Here is a 13160-nt window from a genome sequence, read left to right as displayed (position 1 = left end):
AAGCCCGACTAATCGTGATTAGTCGGACGACTAGATAACATGGCATGAAAAAAATAAATAAAGCAGAGAGGGTCATTCAGAAAGGAGTACTCTACCACCATCCATCTATCCACACACGTGCACATCTTGATCTTGAGTGTATGATTTGTTTTTCCATGAATCCACTCATGCATCCCATATCATTCATGTCGGATGGAAGAAGGTTCGACTGGTGTCATCCACAATTTTGATGAACAACTATCGACCTTACCAATTAGTGAAGAAAATGAGCCATCACGTATTGAGTACTCATCCACAACCACAAGCTTGTTTGTTGATCTGTCCAGGGGAATTTTCACTTGTTCTGAAGCACCCTTGGTTCTGAAGAATAAACCTCCCCGGAGGAATGGGCAACTTCAGTGCTGGTGCCTCAACTTTCGTGGGCGTGGTACCATAAGAACTTCCAACTTTTCGCATATGTCAGTCCTTCTCATGGCATCCGCTGAGCAAGAAAAAGTGGTACTCTAGTTTTGTAAAATACGTAAGGATGTATTTACAATTGATTTTAGGTATCCAATATGGCTCTCCAAGTTTTTGCGATATGCTTAACAAGCTTTGACAACAAGCCGGCTTGCGAAAGAAAATAAAAAACCTAATACAAACTCTTCTGAAACACATGGTGGATTTAAAAGCATCCCTGAGGCATTTCATCTGGACAACGCTAACTGCTACCATTTGTACATTGGGCGGTTAGTTTGCAGAATGTACTCATCCAAGCACCCCCTTCCATTTCTCAGGCCAGGGTGAGTGACCGCGGTTTCGAGAAAATGTTGAGCTTTCTTGAAATATAGCGGGCAGACTTCGAAATTGGCTGTTTGCAAATTGAATCATTTGATGGGTTCTCAGCAACATGATCGGCAGCTACCTCCCTTGAACATGAACTGCTGAACTGGTCGCATCTCTTAAAGTTCCTCAAAAGTTGAAGCAGCTGGATTGAGCAATCTCTTGCCAACCCAGTTCCATTCACTGATAAGTCAACAAGGGCTGGGATGACGCCTTCCTTCATGGCAAGTGAACAAATTTCAGGACTGTGAGAACATACTGCAAGAAGGATAACCGCTGCATGCTCTCGTTCACTGTGGCTTCCTGTGTCCAGAAGATCTGAAATGGAACTGAGGCAATTATCTGTTCTGATTATAAAATCTGTGGCCTCATTCACTCCACTAAGATTCCGTAAAATATTTAAAGAACACTCTGTCAGCCTGCCTTCACTGAGAAGTGGACATAATTTTGAGATTATGCCAGAGCAAACAAGGTAAGATTTTATATCATTATCGGATGAAATCTTGCAGATGATCTTCAGAGCGAGGTCCAGGCACTTGGTATCTCCACTGTCCAAAGCTCCAAACACCAATGGAGCAATAACAGAGGCCAGGAGACTAGATTTCTGACAACTTGGTTCCTGGAGAAGGTCATTTACGACCAAAAGAGCTTCCCTTTTGAACTCCGAATCAAGTACTAATGCAATAAGAACCACCACATCTTCACAAACTGAAGGAATTCGAGCCCTGGATCAAAAGGAAAATACACATTATTAGTATCCGTTGGAGTGAAAACATAAGCACTAACCGTAGTCTAAATACTTAGCACTAACAGAATATTAAAAAAAATCACTTGTAGAGAAGGAAACCCAAGTACAGGAAAAGATCAAGCTCCGGAACCCCAATAAGAAGTGACATGGAGAATAGAGACATCAGTATGCATACCTGCCACTAGAAAGGAAAGCAAGAAAAAACTGAATTCCAGCTCTCCGGCCTTGCAGTGTGTATCTTCCACTATTATTCTTAAGGAATTCATGGAACGCTTCTAAAAACCCATTGCAGACCATAGAATACCAAATTTGTTTTTCACCGTTCAGAACAGTCTTCAAATCTTTGACAGCTTTGATTTGCAGATCCAAGGGAAGCTCAGACAGCTCATGGAAGAAATCCAAGAACATTGCTTTGTCAAAGTTGCAGAAGGACAAATACAACTGGTAATTGGCATTCGAATAATACTGATCAAAACTAGCCTTTGACTGCTCTGCTTCCCTCATCAGGAATGCTGTATAACTACCTGATAATCCAAGAGATGAGTTGCTATAATCAACCACGTAATCCCTATTCTTTTTAGTAACTAGAGGTGCCGACACATTGTGCAGACTTGATACAGAATAACAACTATGAAATCTTTCAGGCAAATAATTATGGTCAAGCTCGTGATCTTTGCACCAGTTATAAATAATAGCCTTCATGCAAGCATTTGGAATTACCATGAAGTTTTGTAATTTCATCTGTGTCCTAGGACAAGTATCATATCCCTCGTTGAACCATCTCTCTATATTTTCTCTTTCGTATGTTTGTCCAGATGCTATTATAACAGGATCTCGCATCAGCTTCATAGACATTGGGCAGCATAACTCCGGTGGCGGTGTGGCTGTTCCAACTAAATTATTCTGATCGCCATATCTCACATTGTCTGACTCTACATTTGAAATGCATCTTTGAGGAGTACTTATGTCATTAACAACTAAGTCCGAACTCATGATTTCAATTGCAGCATTCACATTCATATTCTTCTCACCAGTCTCTGGCTTGGTATTCTTCCCATATCTCCTAACAAGATATAGGAGATACTTAAGGATTCCTTCCTTTTTAGAATCAGTGCCATTGATCTTGGTAAGTAATTTCTTGATTGCTCTTCTTTCAATTAAGATAGCTTTGGGCGATGTAATGTTCAATTTCGAAGTTGCTAACAGGAAGGTCTCAAGTTCCAGTTCATGGGTTACTTGAGATTGCCGAAGCATCTCCAGAATTGCTTTTCCAGCATCCTCTTCTGCTGGATCAACAATGAATTTCAGATCTCGTAGATCATTATGAACGTCAGCCACCTGCAATAAATGGTTAATAACCCGCAAAAAAATGGTTAATAAATGTAAACATGTAATATGAAAGCTGTAATATGTATTTGCCAATTGTCATAGAAAAAAATCCAATTATGATCAGGTAATGATTTTTATAGAACATTTTTGTATACATGCAGTAATAGGAGCTTGACCTCTAACTTATTTTATTAAGTTTTGCTGGTGTTCTAACAAATAATCATTCACTGAGACACATCTTTCGATTAAAGAATAAAGTCTGACACTGTAAACCTTTTGACAGGGAATGGCAAAAGATTTGGTCATCCGGAACTGCTATTTCTGCAGATGGTTCAGCTCATATACTACCATTTGATATAACAAACTAACCTCATTAGCTAACAATGGTTCAACCATGTTCTGGATCAGGAACAAGCTCCGCCTCAGTGAGTTCCTTATCCTTTCGCACCGCATTGCAGTTGCTTCACTAGTGATAGCCTGAAATAACATATTCAAATATTACAAGAGCATTTTTACAATCCTTCGAAGGTACCAAAATTTGTAGTAACGAATATGCATGGCTCCTCTTCGAGGATTATAAAATAGCTCGTTTTAGTAAGCAACACATAGCTGGTTTTTATTTCTAATCAAGACAAAAGAATAGCATACCAAGTAAAGACTGCTACATTCATTGAAGTTCTGGATTATGAGTTTCCCTTTGTCAACTATGCTGTATAGGTTGCATAGTTCCTCTACACCTGCTTTGCATCCTGGTTGAGCAGCTTCAATTGATGGAAGAATAGAGGAAACTTTATCTAACATCAAAGACAGCTCATTGCACATTGTGCCGTGAACCTAACAGAATCCAAAGATAAGTAAATTATTAAAATAATCACACAGTGTGGTAAGGTATGGAGAACAAAACCAGGAATTATATTCTGCATAAGTAGCTGATGAAAATGAATTATGACATCATGTTCTATTTTAGAATGGTGCTAAATTGGTCCAAAAGTTCAAGCAAATATTTAAGTTTTAAAGCAGGGGTGGATACTGATAACATTGCAATAACAAAAACTTGAAATTTAGAATGGACTTAACGTTTAAAATGCAAGTTTTTGAAGGAAGTGAACTGAATGGGAATAGTAAAACGATCATAGCATCAATGTATCAAAAAATAACCAAATATTATTAGAAATATTTTCACGAAAACATTTCAATTTTTCAACTCACATCCGGTGATTTTTCAATTGATGGACTGGTCCTGCACATCGACCAACTACAAACAATAAGCAAAACATATGGCTTGGTTTTTGCATGACAAACCAGATCTTGAGACAAAACAAATTGCTCCTTATACAATCACTCATTTTAATTTTACAGAAGATTTCAGAAAAGAACCAATGGCCTCTTTCCTATATCCCTAGGAACAAAAAACTATACTCTTATGGACCTCAACATTATATATACAGAACAAAATAAGAAAATTGCATTAATCTTTATGTTACTTGCGTCAATCTAGTAATTGAAGTCCAATATCCATACCTTTGGGCGACAGTTGTGCCGAGATGCACACATTGCTTCATCACTATTATGCTCCATGCATAAAAGGAATAGGCAACCAATAGATTTTCAAACTGTGAAAGAGCCAAAGATAAAAAATGCTATCAGTGGACAAATTCAAAGGGTAAAGCTAACTGGTAATGAAAGGCCAAAGAACCAAAAATTAAGTTTATAAACACCAGTAGTTGGCTAAACCACTACCTTAGTCTCTTCAAACAAATTCCTACAGTCCACTAAACTTTGAGTCAAAAATCAAAGTTTCATGAAAGCGAGACTGATTCTAAAGCTTTCATGAACAAATCCTATTTGAACAGAGATACTAAAAGTGTCTTATGAACACCATATCCTAGTATGATATTTTTGGATCTATGTTTTCTGTCAATCAAAAGCTATAAGTGTTCCGAAACCTAGCTAAAGCTATCGGAGTACTCCATTTCTATACCATGACTGAATCAGTGGCAACAAATGGAAGAGGAAGAAATTTTTGTATGAAATTATTGGATACTTTGTAAGAAATCTTTTTGATTTCTGATAAAGCAGTCGAGTTAAAGAAAAAATTCTTACAAAGCAGTCACTCTATATTAACTGTGATTCTTGGGCGGAGATAACTGGAGAGTCCAGTTAACAACTAGGGACAGCAACAAGCTCAGGGCGGAACCTCTGTTACCGTGTTCTCGATAACAGAAAAACAATCGTGAGCCTGTGCATAGTAGTAGATGCACTAAGGGAACAGGGGGACAAATAACTGAAAACCAAAAAGAAGTGTAAGAACGAATAATACAGAGCTTGGGCCACTACAAGCACACAGAAAAGAAGAAGAATAGTATGATTGAAACTATTCTCTTAGGGGGAGGAAAAATGAATACAAGCCCATCTCTGAAGACAGACAGAAACATTCAGTTTCAGATGCCTCGTTAGCTCTTCTTTCTTCCCGGGATTACAGAAAGGAAAACTGCAGGATGAAAAGGCAAGCTCGCTCGAAGAGACTACTCCTAAACGGCTAAACCTTGGCCGCGTAGATCCAAATCAGCGAGAAGGGCCTCCGCTCCGTTGGACAGGGTAGAATGTAATGCAGTACAGTTAAGACGCAGAGAAATTGAGTGGAAGCAGGAGAGACGTCTCTGCTAATCCCGAGTGCGCACCTGCGGATGCCGGGCCGCGCATGCTAATCGATATCCTCAGTAATTGCGGAAAGTTCCTCTGGACGTTGCCCTTTCGTCCCCCATCACTCGAGGGAGAGAAAAGAAAAGCCCCCACCGCGCCGGCGCCGGCGCCGATCACACTCACTAGGACTCGTGTCGTCTCCGTGCTAGCGGCCGGCCGTAGGGCCCACGTGTGGGTGGGTGGCCGCGCACCAGCTCTCGCTCCCGCCCCCGCTCGCGAGTCGCGCGCTCTCCGCGTGGGTCTTCCAATGCAGCACTTTCTTTTCTCTTTTTTCCCTCTTGTTTCGTTAAAAGGGAGATCAAAGATAAAATTATTTTCAACGTAATTTCGAGAGTTTCATTCTTATTAAATTACATACAATATACAATATATATGTAGAAACAGTGACATGACCTGAAATTTACGAGGGAAGAGAAGATTTGAATTTTATGGGATGAAAACTCGGGTACACGTTTATTTGAGATTGGAATGAAACCCTCACAGTGAGTATTTAAAGAGAACATGTCCGGTGGAAACTTAACTTTCGTGAAAATTTGTGCAAATCACGACAAAAAAGTCATCTAAATTCACCAAAAAAATCACACATGTAGATGATATGATAATACACAATCTTGTAAAATATCTTATTTAAACTTGATTTCCTTTATGATATATAAAAATAACAAATTTCTAACAAATCATCTGGACAACTTCTTAGCTTGAAATTTGTTATTTTTATACCTCACAAACAAAGTCGAGTTTCGACAGAATATTTTACAAGGTTGTGTATCATCATATCATCTACATGTGTGATTTTTTTCATGAATTTAGATGACTTTTTTGCCGTGGTTTGCATGAATTTTCACGAAGATTGTGGTTTCCACCAGATATGTTCCCATATTTAAATGCTATATATGATTAGCATATGAAATAGTGAAAAAAATCATGCATTGCAAATGATCGTTTCTATACTAATTTCATGCTTTATCATGGTAGTCCCGTGAAGTTCTAGGGGTTCCACGGGTCTTCTTGGGTTGCAGAAGTGTCGGATTCGACGGCCTCCTCCTACACTTCGTCATCAACTTTAGTATGGCTGGCAGTTATGGTCTTCCACCGAGTTCCTACATCCAGTGGGAAAGGTGGATCTCAAGTGGACTTACCACCACGCGTAGTTATTGACGCTTTTCTGGTTAACCTCTAGTTCGGGAGGGACCCCCGTCGGAGCTTGAAGATCTAGGGTTGCCTTGAGGTCTGCAGGCCACTCAAGACGCCCTTGAACGCCGTAGAGACGAGCAAAGAATAGCAAAAGGGTTGGAGAAGCTAGGGTTTGAGAGATTGAGTAAAGAGAGTATTTTTTTTGATTCGACTGTGGTTAGAAACCCTCAATCGGCCGCAGCCTTTAAATTTATAGGCCGGGGAGGACGTACCTCTTCTAAATCGGGTTACAATAGGACTCTAAACACAAAACCCTGACCCTACTCGGATTACAGGCCTAGACCGGTCTGACCAGTCGGGCCAACCGGTCAGACCGGTCGGCCTCGGTTATTGCCAAATTTTTCCTCCAATATATGCCCCTCCTGCCTTTTTGGTGAGCTATGCAAGCCAAAAAATAAATACCTAAACATGCTTTAAGAATACAAAATTACAAATCAAGCACTGGCCTAAAATAATGCTAAGAACGATATCTAAATACCGACCATCTTCAGCTTCAAGCATCTTGCCAAACACTTAGGTAATATTTCTTCAAGTATCTTCCATTCAGCGCCCTTGGTAGACGTTCTCCTTGCAGCGTCTCCACCATATAAGAATTTCTGAAGATAACTTTGACAATCTTGTACTGACCTTCCCAACTTGGAGACCACTTGCCAAACTTGTTGCTCTTTGTCCTAAAAGGTAGAATTGTCTTCCAAACCAGCTCACCAACTTGAAAAGATTTAGCTCTTACCTTTTTGTTATAAGCTCTAGCCACCCGAAGCTTGTCCTTCTCAATTTCCCTCAAAGCTTGCAATCACTTGTCGCTTACTTCATCAATATTATCCATCATCAAGTCATTATAATCAACAGCGGAAAGATCATTTTGTTTAGCCAATCTATAAGCGTCCAGATTTATCTCAACGGGTAAAACAACCTCTTGACCATAAACAAGCTCAAAAGGAGTAACTTTAGTAGCACCATGTCTAGATATGCGATGAGCCCATAATGCTTCGGATAAAACCTCATGCCACCTCCTAGAATTTTCTTCTATCTTTTTCTTGATGTGCTTTATCAAAATCTTATTACTAGACTCAACCTGACCATTGGCTTGAGCATAATATGGAGATGAATTGAGTATCTTAATTTTATAAGATTCGGCAAATTCTCGTACCTCCTTTGATATGAATGATGAACCTTAATCCGTTGTCAAAGTTTAAGGAATACCGAATCTATGAATAATATGCTCCGTAATAAACTCAATTACCTCTCTATGTGTCATATTCTTCAAAAGTACCATTTCGGTCCACTTAGTAAAACAATCTGTCGCAACCAACACGAAGCGATGTCCCTTTGAAGAAGGAGGGTTAATTTGACCAATGAAATACAAACTCCATCCTCTGAACGGCCAAGGTTTAATAATAGGATGCAATAACGCAGCGGGCACCAACTGAACATCACCAAACCGTTGACATTCTTCACACCCTTTGTAATATCTAAAACAATCCGAAATTATACTTGGCCAATAAAAGCCGGCTCTTCTAAGTAACCACTTCATTTTAGAAGCCGATTGCTGTGTACCACAGATGTCTTCATGCACTTCTCCCATAGAAACACGGGCCTTATCGGTCCCCAATCATTTGAGAAGAATATCATCGGTGGTCCGACGAAAAAACTCATCATGAACCAAAATATATTTAAATGCTAAATGCCGAATATTTCTCTCTGCACCACGACCAGAATCTTTTAAATATGATATGATAGGCACCCTCCAATCTTGCACTTCGGCCTCAATATTTTTGAGTAGAAATTTCAGCCGAACTGCTGCTCATTCCGCCCTCAGCAGTCAGACCAGTCTCTGGACCGGTCAGAGCGGTCAGACCGGTCTCAGCGGTCAGACCGATCTCAGCGACTGGTCGGACCGGTTTGTCTAGAACCAGCAACTCGGTTTTGATTGGCATTGGCTTTCTAATGTTAAAATATTTCTTTGTAACATTGTAGCCAGATGCCTGCTGAGGCAGAGCATTAGTCTTTCCATTATCTTCCCTTGGAATATGTCTAATCACAAATTCATCAAACTAAGAGATAATATCAAGGCATTTATCAAGATATGCATTTAAAGCTCCATTGTAACATTGGCATACCTTGAATACTTGCTGCACCACCAGAAGTGAATCACCAAAGGTTTCAACATGTTTCACGCTCATGGATTGCAAAAACTCCAAGCCAAATATAAGTACTTCATATTCAACTTGATTATTTGTGCAAAATTCTTCTAACCGGTTTGATAACTCAAAAACAGCACCACTTGGAGAGATAAGAACATTACCAATGCCAACTCCTCTCCCATCATCACAAACCGATCCATCAAAATATAACTTACATGGTGTGCAAGTAATATAGCCGACTTCTAAATCATGCTCATCATTAATCCGATATTCAACAATAAAGTCCGCTACAATTTGGCCTTTTACGGATTCCAAAGATTCATAGGCCAAATCGTATTCCAGTGCATAAGTCCACTTTCTGATTCTCCCACTCAAAATCGGCTTTTGCAACATATGCTTAATAACATCGGCTTGACAAGTTACTATGCATATATAGACAACAAATAATGCCTCAACTTGGTACAAGCATAGTATAATGATAAGCACAACTTTTCAATAAATGTATACCTTGTTTCCGAATCAATGAGTCATCGGCTTAGATAAGTAATAATATACTCCTTTCTTTCGGTCTCTTGAGTTAAAATAGCATCAATAATCTTATCTTCTGCAGCCACATAAAGCTTGAAAGGAGCCCTTCTCCTTGGCGCCTTAAGCACCGGTGGCGAAGACAAATAATTCTTAATCTTCTCCAATGACTCTTGTTGTTCTGCCTCCAAGTAAATTCGGCTTCATCTTTTAACTGAAGAATAGGAGTAAAAAAATCAATCTTCCCGGACAAGTAATTTACCTTGCCCAAGAATTTCTGCAAATCTTTCTTACAAGTCGGAGCCTCAACACGCTTCATGGCTTCAACTCGCTTCGGATCAATTTCCATGCCTTTTTCATAAATAATAAAGCCCAAGAACTTCCCAGCCGATACTCCAAAAGCACATTTAAGTGGATTCATCTTCAAACCATACCGACGCATCCTTTCAAGAGCCAACCTTAAATCAGCCAAATGATTTCCCAAACCGGCTGATTTAATTACAATATCATCAATATAGACCTCCAATATAACACCAAGTAAATCGTGGAAGATCAAATTCATAGCTCTTTGATAAGTAGCACTAACATTTTTGAAACCAAAAGTCATGACAACCCACTCAAACAAACCGATAAATCCGGGACATCTAAAGGCCGTTTTAGACATATCTTCTTCAGCCATAAATATCTGATTGTAACCGGCGTTACCATCAAGAAAACTAATGACACGATGTCCAGAAGCCTCATTGTAGCGAAAATGGCCTCTCATGCCATATTTCAATATAATGTTTTGGTGATTGATATAGACAACACAACACTTGGACTAATATGATTATTAAGATGACCATTCTCAGGCTTTTAGGTTCAAGTGATGACAAAGAGAAGATAGGCGTAGCTAGGCCCGAAGGACCGTGAAGAAATCCAAGTCGAAAAGATCAAGACGAAGACAATTTACTATCACCGGTTAACCGATGATAAGCAAATTGCACTCATCGGTGCAATGAACTTGGCACCGGATTAACCGACGTTGGGTGTTTTACACTCACCGGTGTAATGGACTTGGAGGCCGAAGAAACAGCAGGAGTTTTACAGGCACCGGTTAAACCGACGATCAAGGCAAAGTGAGCGTCGGTGTAGTTGTCCAGAGATTCCATTTTTTGGGGGGTTTCTGAGCTTGCACTCACCGGTTAAACCGACGTTAGTTTTGAGAGCGTCGGTCGATTGATCAAAGTAGCCGTTGGAAGCTGTAACGGCTAGAAGAAGGGAAAGTACACTAACCGGTAAAAACGGTGTTGGCAAACTTGGAGCGTCGGTTTAACCGACATTAAGAAATTTTGTCAGCTTTTTCCAACGGCTCTTTTGGGGTGTGTGGCCTATATATACCCCCAAGGCTGGGTCATTTGCTAGTGCTGGAGTTGCTGAAAGCTTACTACACTTGAAGAACACCTCCAACCACCATAGAGCATCATTGTACATAATAGAGGCTTAAGCACACTTGTGAGAGTGCTTAGTGCTTGTAATAGGGATTAGTTCTTGCGAGAGCTCCCTTGAGAGAAGCCTTGCTGCGGCAAGCATCTTGTGTACTCGTCGTGTGACCCTCCGACTTGGTGTGGAGAGGCAACGACACTTTGTGCGGGGAAGGAGACCCCTCTTGGTGAGAAGCTCCGATAGTGAAGACGGTGCCGTGGGTGACGCTTCGAGAGAGACGGTGGCGGTGGCCTTGTCTTGGTGACTTGGGGTCACTTAGCCTTTGCTTGCTGGGAGACTTGGTGGCGAACGCAAGACGGTGATCAAGCGGAGAGACTCGGCATCACACTTGTTCGTGTTGGACAAGTGGCCATGGACGTAGGGAGGGACTTGGTGTCCTAACCGAACCACGTTAAATCGTGTGTCTTGGTGTCTTCACGGGAGTCTCCCTTACCTCTTTACTTACCGTATTATGTTTCCGCATTTACTCTTCTTGCGTGCCTTTACTTTCCTAGTTAGTTTGATTAGGTTTGGCTATAGGTTGCAAGTCTTTTAGGGGTAAGTAGAGAGTAGCATAGATAAACCTTAGTCATAACTAGCATGTGTAGGACGTGTTAGGTTTATCTTATGCAAATAGATTGAGCCCTAGGATAGAAAGAGATTAGCGACCCTATTCATCCCCTCCCCCTCTAGGGTCGGACACCCCGGTGATCCTTACACTCATTAATCAGCATATCGGCAATAGGCATAGGATATTCATCTTTAGGAGTAGTTTTATTAAGATTTCTAAAATCAATGCACACTCTAATCTTGCCCGAATCTTTCTTCTCAACGGAAACAATATTAGAAATCCACTCTGCATATCGACAAGACCGAATAAATCAATGGCCTCGCACATATCATTCGTTTGTGACCGATAGTGCTCAATCCTGTTCAGCAACTAGTCTGCGTCAGACCAGTCTGACCGGTTAGACTGACCGGTCTGACCGGTCGGCTCTGCGTGCCGATCTGAGGACCGGTCTGACTGGTCGGGACATCCGGTTTGACCAGTTTCGCCTGAGCTGCCTGCTGCACTCATTTTATTTGCAATATTGTAGCCGATTCTCCATCGACTTTAGAGTAGCAGGCACAAACCCGTCCTTGGTGCAACTGATCAACTCGAAATCAGACAGATCCAATCCCGAAAGACACTTGATATCATCGTGCACCCCAAGTGTGTTGGAATCGGCGGTTGCAATGAAAGATGAAGTATCACCACGGACCACCTCAATCTCATCGCCGATCCACTGAATAAGAATTTGGTGCAAGGTAGAAGGCACACATTGATTGGCACGAATCCAATCATGTCCAAGTATTAAACTGAAATTACCTTGCACCTCGGAGACGAAGAAGACTGTTGCTAGCGTCTTGCTCCCCACGGTCAACTCCATGGAAGCCACCCCTTTAGCACCAATAAGGTCGCCCCCTCCCACGCCGCTGACCATCATGTTCGTCTTGATCAGCTCTTCATCCGTCCCTCCAAGTTTCTTGTACAACGAATAGGGCATCAAATTCACAATTGCCCCTCCATCAACAAGCATACGAGAAATCGGCCTTCCATTGATATGACCCCTCATATAAAGGGCCTTCAAGTGATTATCCGATTCTTTAGGTTTCGGGAATACGGCCTCACGCGGCCCGAAATCCAGATGAGCCGCCTCCTCTTCCTCCTCCGAAATAGCATAATACTCTTCGAAGAAACGCACAACATTTATCTCCATGTTGCTGTGCTCTAGAGAAGCCTCATAATCCACCAGCTCCTCATCACCCAAAGCTGCAGGAACTGCTGGAACTTCATCGCGCGAAGCCGAAGTAGCTGCTTCGGCCTTCTGCCCGACAACAGGCTCGACTGGTTTGATCGGTTGCGCCTAGCGGTCAGACCGGTCCTCTGCACCAGTCGGACCGGTCACCTAGGGCGGTTCGACCGGTCCCGTAGACTGTCTAGCAGACTTAGCCCGCCACTCTTTTCTTGGAGGAACCATCGGCCGGTATTTGTTGAAGTGCTCATCCCTGAGCTTTTCGGCCTCCTGCTCCTTCTGCTCCTGGCGCATGAGGCGATGCAACCTCCTCTTTTGTGAGTGCCTTAAACCCGGCGGGCACCACCTAGGTTGATGGTACTTGCTTGCCGAGCTGCTGCTGCTGGCCTCATGATCATTGGCCAACGCACGCTTCTGGGAATCAATTTGAGCCGA

At 41.6% G+C, this 13160-nt stretch overlaps 1 protein-coding gene and 1 long non-coding RNA gene across 3 annotated transcripts; one reads left to right on the top strand and one right to left on the bottom strand.

Annotated features, from left to right (window-relative positions):
• Positions 1–482: 482 nt before the first annotated feature.
• On the bottom strand, positions 483–5567 carry LOC120703435 (U-box domain-containing protein 6-like). 2 transcript variants are annotated; one of them, XM_039987531.1, is made up of 6 exons: positions 5003–5567; positions 4421–4512; positions 3548–3733; positions 3269–3376; positions 1746–2908; positions 483–1547 (listed from the first exon to the last, which is right to left on the bottom strand). In XM_039987531.1, the coding sequence occupies exons 2-6, from the start codon at positions 4475–4477 to the stop codon at positions 773–775; spliced, it is 2289 nt and encodes a 762-aa protein (XP_039843465.1). In that variant the 5' UTR covers positions 4478–4512; positions 5003–5567; the 3' UTR covers positions 483–772. The 2 variants fall into 2 exon arrangements, with proteins under 2 accessions (XP_039843465.1, XP_039843466.1); XM_039987532.1 differs by having other exon boundaries at positions 5313–5567.
• LOC120703436 lies at positions 2560–3503 on the top strand. Its single transcript, XR_005686956.1, has 2 exons — positions 2560–2696; positions 3183–3503. It is a non-coding gene; the product is annotated as an uncharacterized LOC120703436 (long non-coding RNA).
• Positions 5568–13160: the final 7593 nt, after the last annotated feature.

The sequence above is a fragment of the Panicum virgatum genome, chromosome 4K, assembly GCF_016808335.1.
Source record: "Panicum virgatum strain AP13 chromosome 4K, P.virgatum_v5, whole genome shotgun sequence".
Classification (NCBI taxonomy): domain Eukaryota; kingdom Viridiplantae; phylum Streptophyta; class Magnoliopsida; order Poales; family Poaceae; genus Panicum; species Panicum virgatum.
The sequence above is the reverse complement of the archived record's forward strand: the minus strand, read 5'-3'. Positions and strand labels throughout refer to the sequence as shown.